This window comes from Protopterus annectens, chromosome 3.part0 (genome assembly GCF_019279795.1).
Source record: "Protopterus annectens isolate FY-2018-M chromosome 3.part0, PAN1.0, whole genome shotgun sequence".
Classification (NCBI taxonomy): Eukaryota; Metazoa; Chordata; order Ceratodontiformes; family Protopteridae; genus Protopterus; species Protopterus annectens.
In genome coordinates this window covers 361,156,368-361,181,895 of record NC_056731.1, presented here as the reverse complement: position 1 = coordinate 361,181,895, position 25,528 = coordinate 361,156,368, and the positions used below count along the sequence as shown (strand labels likewise).

At 40.0% G+C, this 25,528-nt stretch overlaps 1 protein-coding gene across 1 annotated transcript in view; it reads left to right on the top strand.

Moving 5' to 3' along the window:
- GLI3 (GLI family zinc finger 3) overlaps nt 1–25,528 on the top strand; it is a 1,844,924-nt gene that overhangs the window by 1,495,488 nt on the left and 323,908 nt on the right. The window contains exon 9 of the mRNA XM_044064809.1: nt 3,945–4,058. Coding sequence (XP_043920744.1) covers nt 3,945–4,058 — 114 coding nt within the window. The remainder of the gene's footprint in view (nt 1–3,944; nt 4,059–25,528) is intronic.

Below are 25,528 nucleotides of genomic sequence, written 5' to 3'. Positions count from 1 at the left end.
GGCTATCCACGTTTCCATATTTAGATGACTTGCTTAACACTGCAGAGTCTTTTGTCAAAATGTCAGGAATCTCTCTCTGTTTGTCCCTCTCACTTCCTCACTCTCTCTCTGTTGGGTGAGAGATCTCTTGCACAAGCTGAGATTCCAAGAGAACATTCAAAAGTCTTTCTTGACTCCATCACACAGGATTGTGTTCCTGGGATGTTACCTAGACAGCTCAGTTCAAACAATTTTTCTTCCACATGAAAAACAGATTTTTTTTTTATGATTACCTCTATAGTTTTTCACTTAGACTTCAGTCACTGCGAGGAAATATGTCAGGATTTTGGGTCTCATGGCATCTATCATTCCCATGATATTCCTGGCAAGACTCCACATGAGAAATGTATAGTGGTATCTGCAATCTTTTTGGTCCTACCACTAACACCTTTTATATTTGCAGATCCTAGTACTGGGGTTTGTCAGAAGAGAAATCTTTTGGTGGAGACAACAGATATTCTTAAATACAGGTCTCTTCTTCTCCCTCCCTCCCTACTCCAATGCAGTCCATCACCACAGACGCTTCAGATATTGCTTGGAGAACAGTTTTAGGTACGATAAAATTGCAAGGGGTGTTAAACACCAAAGACAGATGCAAGCACATAAGTATCAAGTAAATGCTTGCCCTAGATATGTCACGCAACTGTCTGAAGCATCTTTGTTCACCAGGACTTCTTCATGTGGATACAGACAATACTGCTGTCATGTGGTACATCAGCAAGCAAGGGAGAACCAGTTTGTACCACCTTTGAAGACTAGCCATATTAGCTTGAGATATAGCTTCATAGCACAGACTCACTCTACAGGCATCCTACATTCCATCAGAGCAAAACTGTGTGGCAGGCAAGCTGAGAATAACAGGGCAGACCCTCACGAATGTAAATTAGATCAGGGGGTCTTCCAAGATTTAATCCATCTGTGGGGAGCTCTTCAGGTAGTCCCTTTTGCCTCCTCTCTGAACAAGCTGCAACAATTTGTTCCAGAACTCCATGCAAGAAGGCCTGGAAGACAGATGCCTTTTGTTTTACTTTGGACAGAAATGTTTCTGTACGCCTTTCCTCCCTTTCTACTAATATCCAGGGAATGTCTGAAGATTCAGAAAGAATCCCCTAAGGTCATTCTGGTGACTTCCTTCTGGCCCAGGCAACTGTGGGTCTCCCTTCTTTTGGAAATGGCCAGGAGCAATTACTACAAGCTTCCTTGTAGAATGGAGCTACTCACACAATAGCAGGGGTTTTTGATACACCCTGATATCAATCATCTTTAATTGACTGAATGCATGATGGGGTCCTAATTCCTTTTAGGCACCTGTTTTCTGAGGATGTACAGCAGGTACTAATGGTGGCATGAAAGTCTGCTACTAGAAAAGCATATATTAGCAAATGGAAAAGGTTTTCTAGTTGATGCCAACAACATAACCAACACCCATTCAGGGTTAGTTGTTCTCTGGTTTTTACAGTATTTTTGTAAGTTATTATCCTATTGCCTTTCCTATTTCTCTATCAAGATTCATTTATTGACCACTTCTGCATGTCTACCAGTGGATCCTCCTCTTTCAAGGCAGTCTCATGTCAAAATATTCTTAAAAGGGGTTTTACTTGAGAGGCCTCCAAGTAAACTGGTGGCCCATCCTTGGGATCTTAATTTTGTGTTAGAGAAGCTAACATTTGCTCCATTTGTAGCAGCTAATCTGTCTGACTTGATGTTCTTGATATGGAAAACAGTTTTAATGATTGCTCTGACTTCTGCAAGAAGAGGCCACTCACCCTCAGTTTCCATATAGGACAGAGTTTCTTGAACTAATCCATCTTTTATGCCTGAAGTGGTATCCAAGTTTACTTTAAGCCAAACTATCCATCTCCCTGTTTTCTTTCCTGAACATAAAGGTGTGGGAAAAAGAATACTCCATACACTGGCTGTCCACAGACAACTTGGGTACTATCTTTACAGAGCTGAATCTTTTAGATCGTTGAGCAATTGCTCAATTCTTGTGAAAGTAAAAAGAAGGAACAACTTATGTCAAAACAGACTATTTCCAAATGGTTATCTAAGGCTATTACCTTTTGTTATACTCACCATGGCAAATCGCTTCCAGGCAGGGTCAAGTCCCACACTGCCATAGTCTTGGCTTCATCCTTGATTTTTTTGAAAAAGGGTTGGATTCTGGAAGTATTCTAAAGGTTGCTGATTGGTCCTCTGTACATACTTTTGCAAAGCACTATAAGCTTGATTCCTTCTATATGTCTAGATCAAGCTTTGCTAGGACTATTCTTCAGGGACTTCTGGACCCTTCTCCTTCCACCTTCAAAATATAGTTAAATATGCTTAATGATATATTATATTATATTATATTATAGTTAAATATGTAAATATATATATATATATATATATATATATATATATATATATATATATAGTAATTTACCCATATAGCGAAGGCTATTGCAGCACTAATCAGTATGACGAACATAGCGTAGTTGTGTAAGCTGAACTTACCATAACAGTAGATGCTGGAATGTTCACTACTGCAGTGGCCACTCCCTCCTTCCATACCCCTTGTTTTTAGTGTGTTTTTTATGTCATGGTATGGATATTTATTTTTTGTTATTCCTAACATTGCCCTTTCAGGGTTCAGCCTCCTTCTCACTGCTGACAGGAAAGCTCTGAACAGCTTTGTCAGCTCAGCTCGAACTGTCTGACAGTTTGAGTACGTGGAAGCTGCTCTGAAGCTTTAGAGGTTTGCTGGCTGTCATATCCTTGGCAGGATATAACCCATATGGCCACTATAGCAGTGATCATTTGAACATCTACTGTTATGATAAACTCAACTTACACAACTGTACTTTTCTGGCAGGTAGAAGAGGAAATTATTGCCAGATGGAAGAAGGATGGCTTAAGTTAGATTTCAGAAAATTCTTCTTGAAGATAGCATTTGGGCCCTGGAACACATTGCTCTAGAGAACAATGTAATGCTGGTCATCAGTGAGCTCATAGTTGCTTTGATATGCAAAAGTGAAGGTGTCAAAGGAGGGGAGGAGAAGCTGCACAGACATCTGCTGTAATATCCCTGATAGACTTGAGAGATATTTGTTCACGCTTTGCGTGCATATATGTGCTGTATGCATGTGTTTGCAAATATATGAGTGTGTGTGTGTGTGTGTGTGTGTGTGTGTGTGTGTGTGTGTGTGTGTGGGTAGAGGATGTTATGACTTTGGATTGATTGATCATTATGATGGTCATTTCATTGAAAACAGCTAAAAATCTCAATACTGACCACAGACAAAACTCTAAACGTTGACCACAAAAATGTGTGCGTGTATGTATGTGTAATTTTTTCTATACATATGTATTATTGTCTACTTAGAGGTGATATCTGCTTGACTTACAAACCCATGTCTGACCCAGCCCTACTTGAAATGCTACAGCTAAAGAAATCCCAATTTCCCCACACCGCACGCTCCAGAGATCACAACCTCATTACCACAATTAACAGAACATGCTGAAGGGACAGGTTCATCTCCCAAAGACTGCCCATACTCTGAATAAGCTTCCCATTCATGTCAAGCAGAGCACCTCACTGGGCCTCTTCAAGAGAAATCTTGACGTGTGGATGGGTAACAGAAAGTTCACTCCAGGGATCATTCCAGTTGCACTACTGGATATGGGCACTGTGAACTAACATCGGGTGGCATGGTGCTTGGGCATTTTGTTTGAGCTAGGCTTGTAAAGGCTCCAGAGCCGTTAGCCTAGTACACACCTATGATCCTATGAACCTATAAGTACTTAATAGTCAAATTCTTAATATCTCAACATATGGGCATGTGTATATGTAGTACTTAATGCATTATTTCTTTGCTGTTTTTGTCTGACATACGAAAATAATATGAAGTTTTTTTCTTTGTTAGAGCAAGCCAACAAGTGAGTCAGCTGTAAGCAGCACTGGAGATCTGATGCACAACAAACGCTCTAAGATAAAGCCAGATGAAGACCTTCTCAGCCCTGGTGCAGAAAGCTTACAGGTACTGCTGTCCGTTTTGTTAATCACTCTTTGAACTTTTAAAAGGTGGAACTGCAGACTCCTAATATGTGGCATAAAGCACATATGCCTTAGTTTTGCAAAGACTAACAAGTGTAAATGAAATACTGTTTCTAAGAGACCCTTCCACCTCACAGCTTCTCACTTCATGTATCAACCTCCAGGCATATGCAAAGTACCCTTACATGTATGCAGTGGATGAAGGCCTATTTTTGCTAAGTGCATACAGTGAAATGTCTGCCATAATAAACCTAACATGCCTGCATACTTACCTCTCCATCTAAAACGTAATACCACCCACACCAGACATATCACTCAGAGTGCCCCAGTGACCCTTACACCACAAACAAACACACACATGCACAAACAAACACAGCAGCAGGTGCCTCCAGCTCTTAATACATCTTGGTGGCAGTCAGTAGATGTAACCCCAGACATCCTCAAAGTAGTCAAAGTTCTCTCCCCCAAAGCAGTACACATGTGTATCTTGACAGAAGCCAGTGACATTTACCCAGAAATCTGTGGGGCTCCACAAGCCCCACCTCAGCTCATCTCATTTGTCATGGTGGCTGGAATTGTGTTTCCCACCAACTTGTCAGAACTTTAAACTCCTTCTGGGGTGATTACAGTTCCATGTCCTACTCTTCCATACAGGCAGGTATTGGGATCTCTTGCCTTAATCACTCTGTCATCCCTGTGATCAACAAAGTTACCTGCCTACCTCCCACTCTTCTGTTCATCCGGGTCTATATTACCAGATCGAATGTTTAGGTTATCGAACACCTAAACATCAAACTGGTAATATCAAAACTAAAAACCGCGAACAGCATAGGGAAGGACTTCCATTGGCCACAAAAAAAAAGAAAAAAAAGAAACAACTTTAAACCCAAACGAAGTGGGAGGCTTCGTCCCCCCCCCCAACTAAATATACCAACTCTGAGATCACTCTACAGTAGACAAAATGGCAGAATCCGGGTAACGGCTAAGGGAATACTTTCCCTGCGTTAAATCGGCCGTTCGCGGTTTTTTGCTTTCAATATTACCAGTTCGATGTTTAGGTGTTCGATAACCTAAACATTTGATCTGGTAATATAGACCCTGTTCATCCCACCTATGCCTTCATTAATGGGTTTTCACCATCCCCATGATGCAGTGATGATTGAGCCCTGCAGCTTACCTTTAGTGGCTCAAAAGTGAGCACCTGTCTTCCCAACATGCAGCAAACAAGCGCATTTCTACTCCATAGCTTCTTGCTTTGCATAGCAGTGACTGAAATTGAACCTCTACCTCACCCTGCATGCTCCAGGGTTGCCCCAGCTCATTTACTATGTCGTGTACACTCACAACCTGTTATGCAGCTTCAGCTCAGGTACATAGTACTTGTTATGAGAAACATAACCTTTTTGGCACTGCACAGGGTGACTAGCATTGCATATACCATCACAAAACCATTGTATTGCTGCTTTTAGTTAGACTTCTTCTGCCTGCCCATTTATAACCGACCCAAACTCCCTTTTGTGAACCCCCACCATTACAGAATCTGCTGTACATGGTTGTTGCCCTCTGTAAATTGTTGCTTCATATTATTTAATTTTACTTATAGGTTCATAGGTATATACTAGGCTAGTAACCTTTAGAGATTTTATAAGCCTGGCTGTGCAACCCAACCCAGTTGTCTCGTCATGTATCTTGGGCATTTGTTAGGAGGGATATGTGCTAGTTAGGAAGTTTCTAGAGGTTATGTGGTGGGGGTGGTATGTCATCTTAGGCATTACTGTCTGTCTGTCAGAGATGTGGGGACCAAATCTGGAGTGAATTTCCAATTTCCCATACATTGGTTAAGGTTACACTTATTTCGGTTTAAGGATGGACTCTGGTACACATGATGGGAAGCCTGTTCCAGAGCATGGGGATTCTCTGAGACACATATCTGTCTCACCAACACCTTAGTTGTGTCATAAGCAAAATATAAATCCTTGCATATAGTGGTTCAGGTGCTAGACATTTTGTGGATTTGCAAAGATCCAGCAGAACTGGATTCAAGGATGCTCTGTATGCCAGGCGTAGATTGCCTCTCAGTAGCCTGTAGGAGACCGAGTATAGAGATAGGGCTTTAAGGCAATCCATATAGGACAATGTCTTTATATCCTGGTTTCTCCTGGTAAGGAATCTTTGTGGGCATTCCAACTGTTGTGTATGTCTGGTCAGGTACATGCCAAAGGAGGCATTATACTCAATGCTTGGTCTGATAAGGGTTGAATAAAGTGACACTGTGACTTCCTTGGACATAGATGTCATGCTCTTAATTATAAATTAGGCAATATAAAATTATTTTCTTACTACTTTAGCCGCATGTTGCTCAAAGGACAGATTACTATCTACATATGTTCCCAGATCCCTGACTCCTGGGTCAACTCCTAGGGGTGTCTTAGCAATAGAGTAATTAGCCTGGATGGCAGTTTTCCCAAAAGGCAGTATAATGCATTTCTTGGAATTGCGCTTTAATCTGTTATTCTAGAACCAGTCTTTTGTCTGTGTTAGAAACACTTGTAAGATGTTTGTGCCATTGTAGAATTTGTGATCGCTCCCAATTTGCAGTCATCTGTGAACTTGGTCAGCCAAACGCCCTTGAGATTAGCCTTTACCTCTGAGAAGTGGATGCCAAATAGGAGTGGTTCCAGCATGGAGCCCTGAGGTACCCCACTGGTGACAAGTCTGTTAGTGGAGGTGGTCTCATCAGTTCTAATTTCATGGCAGTCCAGCAAGTTATGTAGAGGTTAATGCACAGTTCAGTGAATTTGTCAACTATACCCGAGTGGGGAACTGTACTGAATGTCCTAGCCAGGTCAGGTAGGTGGTATGCACCATTTTCCCCTTATCCATTGCCTTGGTGACCTTCTCAAAGAAGTTCACTGGTTTAGAAGGAAAGACCTTCCCTTGACAAAGCTAAACTGGTTTGGATCCAGTATCTGAAGGTTGCCTATGTTTTTGTTTATCATTTCCATGATAATTCATTCCATGCTTTTGCATATTAGACTAGTCAGAATAATAGTTCTGTATTGTCCAGGGTCTGCTAATGGTCCACCCTTGTGAAGTGAGATAATTGTTGCAGTCCTCCATTCTCATGGCATAAAACCTGTTTTGAGGCTATAGTTGAAAAGTGACTCAAGTGGTCCTGAAAGATCATGTTTCAAGCTATTTAGGAGGCATTCCATGATGTTGTCTGGGCTGTGTTTTGGCATTCTAGAGCGCCACTAGAAACTGCTCCCTGTCAGTAGTTGGAGGAGTTATGCTAGTAAGTATTTCATGGGGGGAACCAAAAAAATAGCAAAGTGGCTTAGGTAGAGGTCAACCAGAACCAATTCAAAAGTACTACTGCCTTAAAAAAACACAGTACGAACCACAGCACCAGACTAAGATGCTTAGGATTCACACATTTTATTAGAATAGTTAAGCACTTTCGTTCAGTAGTATGAACTTCATCAGAGCTGAAGTAACTCAGTAATGTATTCAGTATATACTAAAATCAATTAATTTCAACCAACAGAAAATAATGCATTGCTAAAACCATGAATGAAATAATTTATTAATCAAAACCTCTCCAAACTCTTAAAGGGAAACTATCCCTAAAAAGGCTTACAGTACATGTGTGTGTGTGTGTGTGTGTGTGTGTGTGTGTGTGTGTGTGTGTGTGTGTGTGTGTGTATGATTGTATAGACACACACACACACACACACACACACACACACACACACACACACACACACACGTGTCCACATTAAAGAATATTATAAAAATACACACATTGATTTACTGGAAATGTTTAATTGTTGGGCGTTTGACTTAATGCGTTTTATTGTTTCTCATAATGAATATGCTATGCAGTCTTTGTTAGCTGAGATTGAGATGGTTAATAAGAGAATACAAAATTATTTGCTCTTTACTGTCAAGGAATACAAGCCACGTTTTCATCAAGTGTTTGATGATGCTGACCATAGAAGTTTTAAGATTAAAGAGCAGAAAATGGGTAAAGTGGGATGTGACAAAAAGGAGTATGTTAATAAAAAGAGCCTAAACCCACTTAAGCGTAACATAGGGCAGACTAGTCATGACAATGGACATTACAATGGGCAGGATCAAGTGAGTTACTTTAAGTCTGTCAATAATTTTGATAATGCATCACACTGTGAGGCATTACCACCTCACCCCCACGACAACTCCAACACTGATAATTTCAATTTTTACATATGTGGCCCTTTAGAATCCCCCCCTCCGTTATTCCAACTGGATACAGCAAAGTGAACAATGGCATTTGGATGCACAGTTTTACCTCCCAACCAATTATCAACCTCAGTATCAACAGAAAAAGAAGAGGCAGGGGGAGAAGAAGATATTGAACACCCAGGGACTGGTGTCCCATAATGAGACTTTGCAGGCTGGGTTAATATTTGAACATAGGTTCATAGGTTGATACTAGGCTGTCTGCCCTAGGGCATTTATAAGCCTAGCCAGAGTATGTTTGGCTTTCGCTACCCTTTTAGATTAGTTGACTGTGCCTTTGTATGGTAGGTCACAGAAGGTGGCCCTTTTAAGGTTTGTTTACTGTACCTCTGTCAAGCAGCGACACAGAAGAGATCCCAGGGGTAAACTTACGATCTCCCATCCATTCGTCAAGATTTCTCTTGAAGAGGGTCAGTGAGGGGCTCTGCCTGACATGGATTGGGATTTTGTTCCAGAGTGAGGGGAGCCTCTGGGATATGAATCTGTCCCTCCGGCATGTCCTATTTATTTCTGTGCCGAGGTTCAGGTCCCTGGAGCGTGTAGCTCTAAGGGATTTAGATTTCCTGAGGTGAAGCATGTCCATTAATTCTGGGTTGGACATGGCTTTATACGTCAGACACAGATCACCTCTGAGTAGGCGGTACGCAACTGAGTAGAGCTGGAGTTTCTTTAGCCAAACTGCATAGGGCATATTTTTGAGCCCCTTGATCCTCTTGGTGAGATACTTTTGGGGTCTTTCCAGTTATTGAAGGTGTTGGGTAAAGTACATCCCAAACGGGGCATTGTAGTCAATTATGGGCCTGATAAGTGATGAGCAGAGGGGCACAATGACCTCTCTTAATCTAGATGTGAACCCTTTCATGATAAGGTGGGCTATATAGAAGGTCTTTCTAACCACTTTGGCAACGTGATTGTCAAAGGAGAGATTGCTATCTACTTGGGTCCCCAAGTCCCTAATTACTTCTTCCATACTTAATGGATTACCACCTATGTGGTAATTTATGGGCACTTTGTTTTTTCCAAAGGGGATGACTATGCACTTTTTGGCATTTAGCTTTAGGCCATGGCTCTGGCACCAGTTATCCATCTCTGTGAGACCCTTTTGGAGGATGCTTGTGTCAGTCGGAGAGTCGATTATAGCACCCAGTTTGCAGTCATCTGCGAACTTGGTCAGCCATAGTCCACCCGTGTTAGCCTGTACCTCGGAGAAATATATACCGAACAAGAGAGGTCCCATGACTGAGCCTTGTGGGACACCACTTGTAACTGGTTTAAAGTCTGACATGGCACCTGCTATTCTGACCATGTGGGTTCTATCCCTGAGCCGGTTTGCAACCCATCTTGTGACATAGGTGTTGATATTTAAGCTGGTGAGCTTATTTATGATGCCCGAGTGGGGTATTGTGTCAAAGGCCTTTGCGAGGTCCAGGTAGGCTGTGTGGACTACCTTCCCTTCATCTATGGCTTTAGTAACTGTTTCAAAGAAGTTGACCAGGTTCAAGAGGCAAGATCTGCCCTTAACGAAGCCGAATTGGGTAGGATCCAGTGTCTGGAGGTTCCCAATGTCTTTGTTTATGATTTCCATGATGATACGTTCCATAGCTTTGCAGACCAGGCTAGCCAGGCTTATAGGGCGATAGTTTCCGGGGTCTGTTGTGGCACCACCTTTGTGGAGTGGGACCACTGTTGCTGTATGCCATTCCTTGGGAACATATCCTGTAGTAAGGCTGAGATTGAACAGTGACTTTATATGAGGGTTTAGTTCTCCTTGGAGCTCGTGTAAGACGCAGTCCGGGACACCGTCTGGTCCCATTGATGCTATGTTTTTAGCTTTGGAGAGGGTAGCTCTCACCTGTGCATCTGTGATCTCAGGAAGGCTACACTCTGTTGGGATAGACATTTGCTCTTTTGGGGGGAAGGGGGGGAGAAGTTTGCACTGAACCTTTCTGCCAGGATGTTCGCAATGTCTGTGGGTTCAGTGAATTTTTTGTCATTTTGCACTAACTCAGAGCATATCTGGGAGTTGCCTCCCAGGTTTCTGACATAACTAAAGAAGGCCTTGTAATTATCTTTAGTGTCTTGTGCAATTTTTCTTTCAAAGCTGGCCTTAGAAGATCTTATGAGGGATCGTAGTTTCTTGCTAGTACTGATCAGTGACGCCTTCCCTTTTTGGGATTTTGCTGTGTCATGTAGTAGCTTTCTCCTTCTGTTGTATAGCTTATTTATGGCTGGGGTCCACCAGACAGGTCTCCTGCCTTTGGAGGAGTGAGTCTTGGTTTTATTTGGAATAGCATGCTCCATGCATTCCTGTAGGTGTCCATAGAATGCTTTTGTAAAGGATTCTGCATTTTGGGCCATATTGTCCACTGGCCCAGGGGCTTTGAGGGATTCCACCTCAGTTTTGAGAAGTGTGAAGTTTGCTTTTGAGAAGTTCTTCACCGTGGTTTCCTTGTCTGGGGGTGGGGACGGAATATGGATGTCCAGTGAGATTTGTTTATTGTCTGATCTTACCAATGAGGGGTATACCTCTGGTGTGGAACATAGAGACCCCATGTTGGTGATGACCAGACCCAGTATGTTTTCCCCTCTTGTGGGAGTGGTGACCAGTTGTTCCATAGCATTTGAGTTTATAAATTCTAGGAACCGTTGGGCTAAGGTGTTTGGGGTTGAGTAGTTTTCCCAATCGATGTTTGGTTAGTTGATGTCACCCAATATAATAGTGTTTGGACACAAGACAACTTTAAGGTATATAATTACAGCAATATTATTTTAGACCAGTCACACTTTTCTGTTTTTAAGAAAGGGTCAACCTTTGTATCTTTGAGACATTTTAATTTTAGTAGAACCTTAATTGATATTAAACTGTTCCTGAGAAAGCTTAATTTTGAAGTTATATTTAAGTCAAGGGTGAGCCAAATGAATTAGTGTTACATAAAAAGAGTACTTTCAACCCACCATTACACCCAGTGTTACAACATTTTGAATGTTTTTTGGAGCTTGAGCTTGACAAGTTGGCCAAGCATAACAAGAAAAGACAATATTTCAACCTGACAAAAGCTGAAAAAAACACCCCGGATGATTTAACATCTGATAATGACATCCGTGTCATGAAACCTGAAAATGGGGGAGGTTTTGTGTTTATTGATAAGGTGGACTATGTTGGTAGAATGCTAAACTTATTATATCAGGGCAATGTATATTTAAATGTTTCCAGAAATGAGGTGAACATTTCTTATTGGAGGATTGATATGTTTTTTATATGATTTATTGATGCAAAGATCTATTGATAATATAACTTATAAGATTCTTTCTAACAAACATCCTCATATCCCAACTGTGTTTGTCATACCCAAGGTCCACAAGGATGTAGAAAATCTCTGCTGCTGGATCTAAGACCTACCCTTTAGTGGTTTATATCAACTGTAAGTCAAAAATCTTTTCATGCTACGAAAACACAAATACGAGGAATTATTAGGATTTTTTGGCTAGAATGGGCAAAGCTGATTTTTGAGAAGATGTATTGTTTGCTACTATTGATGTAGTTGAACTTTTCATGGTGATCCCACATGAAATGGGGTTAGAGTGGTTTGAATGCATGATTTCTGGGGTTGATTTTTTTATCCCACAATGATTGTCGTAATATAGTTGAACTTATGGAATTAGTGCTGAAATACAACTATGTATATTTTGAAGGAGAAATTTTCCAGTAGAACACTGGGGTAGCAATGGGTTCATCTTGTGCGTCCATTTTTGTGAATTTAGTTCTTTATGAATGGGAAAGAAGATACATTATTAGTTCTCTGTATTTTAAACATTGCTACCTCTATATTGTGGATATATTTATCTAAAATTTATCGAAACCTAACATATTGTAATTCATTTTTTCATTTTATTTGCGAACATTCTTTGTCCCAAAAAAGAAGCATTGTTAAAGGCCAACTAGTACATGCAGCTCGTATGACTTCTTTGTTTGATGATTTTACAGATGAATGTGAAAATTTAATGCACATGTTTCTACAAAGGGGGTACCCAACCAGTTTATATAATCTACATATACACACACACGCATTTGTATGTACTGTAAACCTTTTTAGGAATAGTTTCCCTTTAAGAGTTTAGAGAGGTGTTAATTCATTATTTCATTGGTGGTTTTAACAATGCATTATTTCCTGTTGGTTGAAATTAATTGATTTTAGTATATATTGAATGCATTACTGAGTTACTTTAGTTCTGATGAAGTTCATACTACTGAATGAAGGTGCTTAACTATTCTAATAAAATTCTTATTGAAGACACAAACCACAAACTCCATCCAGACTTGAATCCAATAAAATCTATTTGTATACCACATAAAACATAAGTGCTTTTGCGATCCTATATAACTTTTTAAACATATAGGGCAGTAAGCTAAGTACACAACATGAGCTGTATCACAAGTAGCAAAGACAGCAAATTTATATTTTTTATTTTGATCTGGATGATTAAACTCTCCACTACTATCAATATACTGACAAAATTTAATATGTCCACAAGGTATCGTACAATATTGAATAAACGTTTTCTTATCATTTTTCAAAATACAAAAATGTTTTAAGGTTTTAAACCAAGTAAAATGTGCGAAGTAGGGGTAAATGCTCTGATAACTATACCAAATAAATGTAAAACAAAGAAATAGCACCAGAGCACTCCACGGCGATCGGACGATACACAGAGAAAACTAGTAGCACTATAAGTAATAGTTCAAGCATGTAGTATAAAATCCAAGGTTTATTGGAATTCCAGGTTAGCGCTTTCACCCTCATAGGCTTCTTCAGACCTTTTTAGGTTTGTTTATGTTTAAAATTTTATATAGGGTAAACAGATAGAACTCTTAAAGAGAGAATAAAAGCACATTGTTATCATGCTAGTAAAGGTAGTATTGCTAGTGATCTATCAAAACATATGTTAAGTACAGATAGCTCTCATTTCTTTAAATTTATGGTGATAGCACGTATTTTTGAAAATATTAGAAAAGGAGATATTAATAATTCTACTGAACAAAAATAATCTAAATGGATTATAAAATTGAGAGGAGATTATGGACATGGCCTGAATGATAGGATACCTATTAAACCTAGGCTGAAAGCTAGAAGCCTAAACAGACAATAAAAATAAAAATCAGGACTCATGTTTTTCATTTTCATTTTTATATGTTATATTTTTTGCTATGCTATTACAATATGTTGTGAGATATACATTAGCTTTTTTATATGTTAATAACAAATATAATTTATTAAATAGTTTTAAATGTAGTATACCTTTTAGTAGTAAATTCAGATAGTCATGTGACTTAGTAATTTGATTATATAAATGGCTATGGTTGTATTTTGTTATACATCTGATGAAGTAGCATCGCTACGAAAGCGCTTATGTTTTTACTTGTTATTAAAGGAGAAAGTTTTACTGGAATTTTCTGCTGTCCTTGGATCCTTTTGTGTCTTCTGCATTCTAATAAAATGTTGTGATCCTAAGCATCCTGGTCTGGTGCCATGGATCGTATTGTAGTGTTTTTAAAAGCAGTGGTACTTTTGAATTTCATGGGGGGAGGCAGGGATGGAGTGGGGGATGAAGTTTGAGCTGAATTTGTCAGCCAGCAAACTAACTATGTTGGTCTGCTCAGTGGAGGCAGCACCACTGACCACCAGTATAGCCTGCCGATGTGTGCTACTTTTGAAGTTTCTATTCATTTTAGAATTCCACTTGTGTGGTTTGTTTTTAGAGTTTGCATTGGGCTTATTTCTAGAAGGTACAGCAGCCTCTATTCAACCATCTACATAGTTGTACAGGGTCTCTGTGAACAATTCCGCATAGGTTGCTGTGAACTCTGGACCTTGAATTTTGACAAGTTCTCGCTTAATAAGTTGTAGTTTGCTTTGAAATGATTCCTAACTGTTACAGGGTTTGCTGGGGTCACTGAGTTGATTTTTATTTTGGAGGAGACAACTTTGTGATCTGACCTCACCAGTGAGGATGTGACACTTGGGGGTGGGGGAACAGCACTCTCCCATATTGGTGAGTACCAATTCGAGTATGTTTGAACCTCTGGTGGGTGTGCGCACTATTTCGTCAAAGGTAGTCATGTTAATAAAGTCCAGGAATTATTGTACCTGCAAGTATGAAGCAGTGTATGTTTCACAGTCTATAGAAGGGTAGTTAAGGTCTCCGGTGAGTAGAGTATTTGCTTTAATGGCGAGTGTCTCCAGTAGGGTTAGGTATGCGCTATGGAATTCCAGTGACATAGTGGGCGACTTATAGCTTGCTAAGATATGGAATGAGACATTGTCTGTGGTGGTTTGCATGTGGATAAATACCAGGGCATCATCCTGTTTAGCTAACCTAGAGCTATGCTTTTTGCTAATATAGATTTTGAAACTCCTCCACTTTTTAGTCCTGTCTGTGTAGCTGATGGTCTACATGTGTAGACGGCACAAAAGTCTTGCTCTGTTGGAGAACTTTCTACAGATTTAAAGCATGTATCGGTAGTGGCACAGATGTTTATATTCTCCAGAGTGGGGAGAGCTTGTAGGGTGTGTAGTTTCTTATTTAGGCTCATAGCATTTAGCAGTAACATATTTAGGTTTCTTTGAGTTTTATTTGCTATGTTGGCAGGTTTGTCAATTTGGCATTGCCTAAAAAGGCTCTAAGGGGGTGGATAAAGTTTTAGCCAATATTCAGAAACAGTGGAGGCATGTGTAGATCATCATTTGTAAAGCAAAATGGTTTGTTAACCATGCCTTCCCATGCTGACAGATATTGAATACCCATGGAAAGACACCAGAAACTAAGCTAATTATTAAAGTTAGTCATCTTTTTTTCATACTGTGGCATTATCCTTGGTGAAAGTAGAATGGTGCTCAGTGCAAGACACACCTGCCTGAGAGACATAGTCAGAGAGATCAACAATGTCTGTCTTCATATAGTCCAGGGAAGTACATTTCAGGTAAATAACATCCATATAGACTGTGATAGAATCATACCTGTAGAATAGCAGCTTGAGTATCTGCGCAACTTGGCAGATCCTGGCTCCAGATAAGCAACTAACCGTTATCTTCTCCTTGTTCAGTCTGGTGAGTGTAACAAGAGTCCTGGGTAATGCATTTGCTTGCTTAATGGACTTTGTTCTTGGGGTTTCACTGAGTCTAGGAGGATGTGTGGTGTTTGATATTGCGTCTGGTGAGTACTTTAGAGATTTCTTAGGATAGGCATTACCGTTTATAGTTTTAGAAGTTCTTTGTGGTTTGGGAAGATTGCTTTTTAGTGCCTCAGCATAGCTTGGTCTTTGTGTGTGGTGGATGTAAAGTGTGTGTTCTTGATAACCTTGTATGTATGCTACATTTTTGCCTCCTGTGAAATTGTGTATGTGCATCTCTCACATACTATGATGTTCTTCATGTTTCACTGTTGCAGTCATTACATTTGGGTAATCTGCTGGCAGGTTGCCCTCAGTCAGCCTGAATATCAAAGTCTTGGGTCCTGCGTCGGTTGCTGTCTCCTCTTCCATGACGTCAGGTTGTCAGGGGTATAAAACATGCAGCCGCCATTTTATTCAGTCTTTCTTGCCGTGCAGTGCCCGAAGCAGAAGCAGTTCACAAGTGCCGGTCGGCCGACTCCTGAAATTTTCACATTTGAGTTTCAGAACCGAAGTCTTCAACTAAAGCTAAGTACCCCATTGGGGAAACTTTTTCTTGCTCCTTACCAATGTCAGTAAAAGTTAATAATTGCATTACTTGTAGGAAGCAAATACCTCATAAGGATTTGCATGTTAAAGCTAAATTGTTGGATGCCCCTTTACAGCATGATACTCTGATTGGTAATAAGGCAGAAGAGGTTTTAAAGAAGATGGAAGACAAAGCTAAATCTATGCAAACTGTAAAAGATTTCTTACAAGTGCAGCCACACAGATTCAGTAGGCACTGGCCTACTAAAAATTGGTCCTTTCCTGTGTCCAACAGAGTCTCTCAAGGCAAATCCAGGCACTCAGAAGGCTCTAGATACCAATCACAGGGTTCTTACAGGTCAAAGCAATGGGGTGCTTCCACCTCCAAATATGGAGGAAACAAAGGACAACCTTACAGTAAGCAGTCTCAATGACTTCCCTCTACCATCATTAAGCACTTATCTTTTGGCAGCCCCCTTGGGGGGAAAATTAGCACTTCATGCTCAACATTGGCAGTTAATTACCCAGGACAAGTGGGTATTAAACATAATATCCCAGGGGTACAGATTTAATTTCCATAGTTTGCCAGTTCCAAACGGTTGGTCAGATCTGCCACAAAATCAATGGGCAGAGGCTCAGAAACAAGTTATGTCCCTCATGGATATGGGGGCTATTCAACCAGTACCAGAACAGGAAAAAGGACAAGGTTTTTATTCAAGACTGTTCCTGGTACCCAGAAAAGACAATGCCTGGCATCCAATACTGGACTTATCAATTTTGAACACGTTCCTGGACATTCCAAAATTCAAAATGCTGACTTTACAACAGCTACTGCCTATGCTGGGCAGAAACGCTTGGTTAGTGATTCTAGACTTAAAAGAGGCATACCTGCATATCCCAATAAGGGAATCGTGCAGAAGATACCTCCGCTTCAAGGCAGGTTTTATGCATTACCAATTCTCTGAACTGCCCTTTGGCTTATCTACTGTGCCCAGGGTCTTTACAAAGTGTCTGGCACCAGTAATTGCATTTTGCAGACAAAGAAGCATACAAATTTATCCTTACCTGGACGACTATCTCATTCAAGCAGAGAACAAGGACATTCTTCTTCAACATTTGGTATTTGTAAAAAGGCTTCTAACATGCCTAGGGTACACAATAAATGAAAAGAAATCACAACCCTCTCAAAAAATTACATTCCTGGGTGCAAGCTTGAATACAACTGCCCAGATGGCTTACCTTACGCCAGACAAACAAAGGCAACTGACTATATATTTCAAAGAGATGCCAACAAAACCCCAGTTATCTGCAAAACAAATTCTGCTGGCTTTGGGGTTCATGGCATCCTGCATTCTACTAATTCCATATGCAAGACTGCATATGAGGAAACTTCAATAGTACCTAAAAAGTTTATGGAGTCAACATTGTCACAGTCTGGAAACAATGATTCCTCTCATTCCCTGCCTACAACAGGAGTTTCTTTGGTGGGCAGAGACATGTCACCAGAACAAGGGACTGTCATTTACTCTACCCCCTGCCACCCAAACCCTAACTACAGAAGCATCAGACTATGCTTGGGGGGCCCACCTGGTGGGGAGATGCATTCAGGGCATATGGAGCCCAAAACAAATGCATCTGCATATCAACCAGAAAGAGATGCTAGCTGTTCAAAATGCCCTGTCAGCCTTCAAGGACTTACTTCATCCAGGACAACTACTGATAAAGACGGACAACACCACAGTTATGTGGTACATAAACAAGCAGGGGGGTACACATTCCTACCCCCTTTGCAAGACTAGCCATGGCATTGTGGAACACAGCCTTGACTTACCAAGTACATTTTCAAGCTCAATTCCTGCCAGAAAAAAAAAATACTCTGGCAGACGACCTAAGCAGACGTCTTATGGACCCACACGAGTGGAAACTGGATCCACAAATCTTCAGCATGCTAACACAGAAATGGAGGAGCCCAGACATAGATCTAGTTCCCTCCCCCCAAAATTATCAACTGGACAAATTCTGCACAAGGACTTACCACAGACAAGCATGGAAAATGGATGCCCTATCCTTCAATTGGAAAAGCTTATCAGTCTACGCCTTTTCCCTTCTGCCTTTTCTCTCCAAGGTCTTACTAAAGGTCAGACAGGAAAAACCAAAAATTATACTAATTGCTCCGGACTGGCCTCCCCAGCACTGGTACCCAATTCTAAGGAATATGTCTCAACTCCCTCCTTGGTACTTGCCTCAAATACCTCATCTACTGTCTCAGCAGAGCAATCAAATTCTGCACACTCAGCTCCAAACTTTGAACCTGGCAGCATGGCTGATCATGTAATTATTCAAACAACACCTCTCAGTAAATCTGTGATGGATGTCATTTTGGAAACAAGAAGGCCTAGTACTGGAAAATCATATGCTGATAAATGGAAGAGATTCTGTGCTTGGAACCATGCACAAGGAACGGATACAGCAAAACCAAATATCTCTCGGATTTTACAATACTTGACTGAGATGCTTGACAAGGGCCTGTCTTTTTCTTCAATAAAAATCCATGCCTCTGCAATCTCGGCTCATTACAACACGGAGCCTCCCATCTTTTCTCATCCTCTGCTAAAACAGTATCTTATTGGGGCCAGAAATGTAAGGACTCCCAAAAGGTCACCAACTCCTGCATGGGACCTCAATTTTGTGCTGGAAAAACTCACCCTGCCTCCTTTTGAACAAGCAGCTTCTGCAGATATAAAGTTTTTATCTTGGAAAACAGCTTTCCTTTTGGCAATCACTTCAGCAAGAAGGGTTTCAGAACTACAGGCCCTCATGGCTGTGGAGCCTTTTATTACATTCTACCCGGACAGGGTGTCCCTCAGGACCAATCCTTTCTTTATACCTAAGGTGGTATCCAGTGCGGCTCTTAACCAAACTATTCACCTGCCAACATTTTACCCAAATCCGCAGAACAAGGGGGAGTGGATTCTGCATTCATTGGAAGTACACAGACAACTAAGATTCTACTTAAACAGGACCAAATCTCTAAGAAAGTCTGAACAACTACTTGTGGCATTTGCTGCAGGATCAGAGGGGAAGGCTATATCAAAGCAGACTATTTCTAAGTGGATAAGCCACTGCATTTGTTTCTGTTACTTGCATCATGGTAAACCGGTGCCCAAGGGAATCAGGTCACATTTCAACAGGGCTGCCTCTACCTCAGCAGCCTTTCTCAGAGGAGTTCCAACCAAAGACATTCTAGAAGCTGCTACTTGGAACTCTGTTCATACTTTCACAAAGCATTATCATTTGCCTCTCTTCTCTAAATCCAGGGCAGGCTTTGCCACTGCAGTTCTGCAGGGCCTTATAGCCACTCCTAATGCTATTTAGTTCCATCCTCCCATCCATAGCTTTGGGATTCTACCCAAATGTAATGACTGCAACAGTGAAACACGAAGAACATAGTACAGTTGTGTACACTTTCCATAAATATAGATGTCCGAGTGTATTCACTGTTGCAGTCCGGGTTACCCATCCCCCTTTTCTAGAACTACGCTTTCCTTCACTATATTCTAAAGCCTTTGTGGTGTATTTGCTTTTAGATGAAGGTAAAGTTTATGTTGCTAAAAGTGCATTTACATATATATATTGCTGTTTATATATATATATATATATATATATATATATATATATATTTATTTTATTTTTTTTGTTCTCCATTTGGGGGGCACCTGACATCTGGGGCAAGAAAAACTGAATAAAATGGCGTCGGCTGCATGTTTTATACCCCTGACAACCTGACATCATGGAAGAGGAGACAGCAACTGATGCAGGACCCAAGACTTTGATATTCAGGCCGACTGAGGGCAACCTGCCAGCAGATTACCCAAATGTAATGACTGCAACAGTGAATACACTCATTTATGGTAAGTGTACACAACTGTACTTTTGTTGGCTCTCTATTGAAATGTCAGCTCTCGAAATGCCAAGTGTTGACATGACAAAAAAGACAAGGAGAAGAGCAAATTTTGAAGATCACTCTTCTGCTTAAAACTTATTTTTGCAGAAGGAGCAAGACCCCCCCCCACACCCCCTACACCCCCTAAACTTACTCAGGACCCCTGCAGAGTTTGGTAAAGGTATCAAGCAGATGGGAGCTCTGAGAAAATGAAGAGACAATTTGTAGTAAGGGAGGTTACTCAAGTGCAATACTGGTTTGCTGGGTGGGCCCTTACTATTGTGGATATATGGAAAACAACGGGTGGGAAAGTATTTAAATTGGTTATACAACAGACAATATCAATGGGTAATGAGGGAAGGAGAGACTTTGGAAATTAGGTTACTGTAAGGGATAGAAGCCAGAGACACACAGCCTTTTAAAACCACAGCAAGAAAAGGGTGAGAGGGTTGGTAGAAATTCAGACTGGATCTTTATTCCTTTGGTTAGAATTTTGGAAACTGTTAGCTTAATGTCTCTCTGGGGGCTGGTGCAGACTCAAAGAACAGGGGAGAAAAAAGAGTAGGCACTGGAATGCAACTTTAAGCAGGTGTACACAGCTATAAAAAGTACTGAAGCAAAAATCCTGGAGCAGAATTCACAGTACTACCACTACTACAATCCCACCACAGAGTAAGGCAGCAGCCTAAGCAGAAATTTACCAGTAACGCTGTAATACATGACTACATACAGGTCACTGTAAGTGTAACTTAAAATATTTAAGCAGAGTTTAGATACTCCTCTTTATCACTGCTTAGGGACGAGTCACAAATTTAAACACAGATTTCTGTTTTACTTTTCTTTTAAGAAAAATATGTTCACTGTGTTGGTAGTGGAAGCATTACAGCATTGTTGCTTTTGTGCAGGTGACCTGAACTGGAATATAAGTCTGAAATTAATGTTTTTTTAAATGATCTGTTCACCATTCAGTGTATTCTGTTTCCACATGGAGTGCTAGAGAAAAAAGATACTCTGACTTTATAGCTTTCCATTTGTTAACCTGGACTGTCTGACTGAAAGTTACAGTAAGTAAAGACGTTTACAAGTAAATGACAAATGGACACACACACACACACACACACACACACACACACACACACACACACACACACACACACACACACACACACACACCATAAACATCCTATCCCGTTTAAAAGAACCACCAAATGCAAATCTACATTCATTTTAAAAATGTAAAGTAAATAAAAAGTAAAACATGGACCACATCTCCTGTTCACTTCACTATAAAACGTAATTTGACAAAATGCCCATAAAACACATGTGCTCAAGTACACGAGCATGTGCAACTTCTATCTAACTCAAAAACCAGCAATGAAATTAATTTGTATTTGAATGAAAAAAAAATGTTAACATGAAAAAGTAAACACTGACCAGAACTGGACTTTTTTAAAAATGACAATTGCAAGTAAAAGCAAACTAAGAAGCAAAAGTAGACAGTCAAACTGACGAGTGTAATATGACCCTTACTACACTACTAAAATATGTCAACATGAGTAAATGAATAAAGTCAGTTGCAATACTTAAAAGTGATGAAATTTGTCAAGATATTGTGTAACTAGTTACCCTTTGTGGTCACTTTTCAGCTACTTTTAGTTGCGTTTTTTAACATGTTAGCATGTTTTATAAAGTGATCCTACTCTTGCCAATTTTACCTAATAAGCTGTGTTTTTTTCTTAGACCACAAATTTGACTTTCTTTGATAGCGTAATTGTTAATAATGTTAAACCCCGTAAACAGAATATGCAGTTTGGGATTTATAAAAAGGACAGTAGTGTTTGCCATCTCATGGATCAGTGGCTACAAGCATTATTTAAACAGTTGTAACTGTTATACTAAAAATGTTGTGTATGATGTTCAATATTACTGCACACTAACTTGTTATATAGGCAAAACATCATTATCAACCCCCTTTCTTTCCCAATTTCTACAAGGGTTCAGGGTGCTGTGGCAACTGTCACCATCTGTCTCATTTCAGTACCACTCTTCTTCCTTCTTCAACAGTAATGCCTGATTGTCATACGTCTTTCACACATTCATACGTTCAGCTAAGTGCTAGCTAGCCTAGATACCCTTGCAGGCCTCTCTTCAGGGGAGACCCAAGGTGATATTTGTAGTAATTGAACAAACTTCCCCTACTCTTTTCGAAAGATGCTGCTGGAACTTTTACATCCACCTATGCTACTGCCAGCTCAAGCAAATAGGACCTCAGTTTAATATTCTGCTCAAAGGATGAGACACACCGACGCACACAGACACACACACACACACACACACACACACACACATTACACTGTGCGGGGGTATGGGATGTCTTTCAGGCAACCATGAGGGTGGTTTCGAGAGTGGTTTGTTCTCTTTCCAACTTCCTACAATGAGAGCATTTTTAAAATAATTTTATAACCTAAGTCTACCCCAGCAGTGACTGCATATTTCTGCGCCATCACATATGTTGACAGGGCTGCCATCACCAGCTTGTGTGACCATGCCCAAGTCTTACCAGCATTGGCTCCCTGATTCATGAAAAGCTGTGCTCTCCAGCCAAGGCCTTGTCTTCAGAGCAATAGTACAGACTGAACAGAATAGCCCCCCCCCACCCCATTATGGGCATGCTCATCTTCCCTGTTTACACCATCAAATATCTGAGCAGCTAGTCAAGCTCAGGCTGCCTTGGCTGTAGTCATGGTCTTATTACTCTGCTCCACTGTTGCTTTCTAGTAGAATGATGTTTTTTTGACAGTGGCCATATCGGTTACATCATTTTTGTGTTTATTTGCTATGACAACTGCATTACACACATGGGAGTTTTTTTTTTCTTTTTGTCATGCACTTTTTAAAAGAATGCTAATGCACAACGGTGGTACCACATTACTCCAGCACATGAATTAAACTGAAGTTTTTGGTTTGCTTTTCTATACACATGTTGGAAGATGTTGTATTTAGGTATACCATCTTAAGTCGATCTTACTAGAAAATTGGTTGTGTGACTAGAGCTAGATGGGAAGATAAAATCAGTTTTGTGTCATAAAGTCAGTGCATAGGCAGCTGCCTAGCTGCTCTTCATTGAAGCACTGCTAAGGACTTGATTAAGGCTTAGGTTTTTATCCATCCGCTTCTCTTCACATGTACGTATGTAACTCAGTAGTTTCTGACATTGCAGGTTTTATTACTTTAACTTTTTTTCTAGTACAGTAACCCCAAGGCGACTACCAAAGTAAAATAAGATGATAGGTAATGTTTCTGCTAGCAAGAATTAGCTGACTTTCAGCCCATAAAGAGAGATGCTAGCAGTCTCATTATGTTGACAGAGTACACCATTTAGACTTTGTCCAAGTCAAAAATGTGCATACTTTCTGTGTGTGTGTGTGTGTGTGTGTGTGCATTTATGTGAACATAAGTATATAATTTGCACCTGCATGGATGAGCACACACACACACACACACACACACACACACACACACACACACACACACGTATGCACTTTTGTTTTTGAGAGTAAATGATCCTTGGTTTTTGAGGCAAAAAGCAAATCAAAACTCAAGGAATTGTTGCTGATAACCTGTGCATTCATATTTTGCTGTGTGTATAGAAGCAGTGTAATGAAACTCTACATTTTTTTTCAGAAAAATAATGGGTATCATTTTTCATTGTGGTGATGTTGTAGACATGGAAAGGGTTATGTCTAGGAAAAAAATTTACTCCTGCTCTCTAGCATAGAAAGCATCAAGTAAAGTACATTTGACAAGTGTGTTGATTATTTTATTAATCATAGCTGAAACTAGGCTTTTTGGGAAACATTTTTCTACAATATGCTGTTTTAATGTTATACACGAGCAAAGTATTGTGCAGAGTTGCAATGGCCAGTTTTTTGCTTTAGGCAATCCATAAAGCACCATATGAAATAAGTTATATTGCTGACATTCTTCCTCTGAATGTAAAGAAGATTTCACGAAATGAGTTACATTATGTTATAAAGTCACAAAAACAAATGAAAAAGTATGGTAGTGGAGAGGAAGCAGGGCTGCTGTTTCAGTGGTAGTGGTGGAAAATACTGATTTTATGTTGTTGCTGCATCTATATATAGTAGACCGCTTGTTTTACTTGCCCATTCTACAAAAAATTTTTATGTAATCCCCATACTGTGAAACAGTGGATGCTACTGTTAACCAGCTTACTCTAAAACAGCTCCTCACTTAACCTTTGCAAAGTTTTTCCTCCAGACATGCCTCTGACAGCAGTGATTCCTTAGACTAATGTAACCTTTTACTTAAGTTTTGGGTTCAGAAACAAGCAGTCATTCAATACAGTGATTGTAAGTACAAACATATTTTATTGGTAGAACTTGGTGTTCTTCCAGAAGGGGAAAGCACATTGTTTCATGAAATGTGCAGTGTCTCAAAAAGTATCCTTTCTAAGGCTGTAGGTGTTTCCTCTCAAAATATTAAGGAGTAGAAGTATTTTTTCTTGGGGAATGCTTTGTAACACAGTGTTTAAAAGAGCAGGCAACTCTGCATTCAGTTCATGCAGACAGATTAAAACCTTCAATCTGACTTAAATTCTGTCATTCTCTGATTATCTGCTTAATCCAGTTCAAAGTTGCAGGACAGTTGGAGTTTATCCTGCCCCTCGATAGATGCAAGACAAAGAAACCAATTCTGGGTAGGATGCCAGTCTAGTCTGTGTGAGGACACTGGCATCATAAATGAGTATACATAGGACACACACCTATAGGCAGTTTGTAGAATTGCCAGCACACATGTATCATGTCTTTCAAACAGTTAAGTTAAAATATTTACTTAAAGATAAAGAAAGTTCTTTTTAAAGGGGTTTGCATAGCCAGCTGTAACACTAAGAAGTACAGTACCTGAACAATAAAGTAAATTAAATGTAACGTATCTTCTGGATAAAGAAGAGAACTGTATGTTGTTCTAAATAGAGACCCACCTGACTGTCATAGATTGGTCAAACTCCAAATTTCTGAATGATGCTGAATGTAACATCCTCACTCCTTTATGCTGTTACCACACTGTGCTGGCACTGAGGCAGCACATTTTAATCATTCGGTCTCATCTTGTGAAATGTGCTAGTCATTATGTCAGCCTGTGATAGTTTTATTTTATCTACTACCACTCTTTGCATGGAAAATTGACATCCTTCAAACCAATTGTATGAGCACATTTGTTCCTCTTTGTGTCTTTGAAGACTTGGATATTAAATCACTGGTTAAGTGACTTAGTCATTTAATACATGCAAATATTGATTCAGTCATCCAAGCTGTGATCTTTTCTTCATAACATTCCTTTTTACCATCTTGTGTTAAGATATGGCTCTTGTATGTTTAACGTATGTGGGGGATAAAAGTCACTCCTGAATAAGTCAAAAAATTTGTATTTTCCTAACAAGCTTTCTCAGAGATGTCCAACATGGATAAACATAAAAGTGCAAACAAAAAATATGCATGTATACTTTACA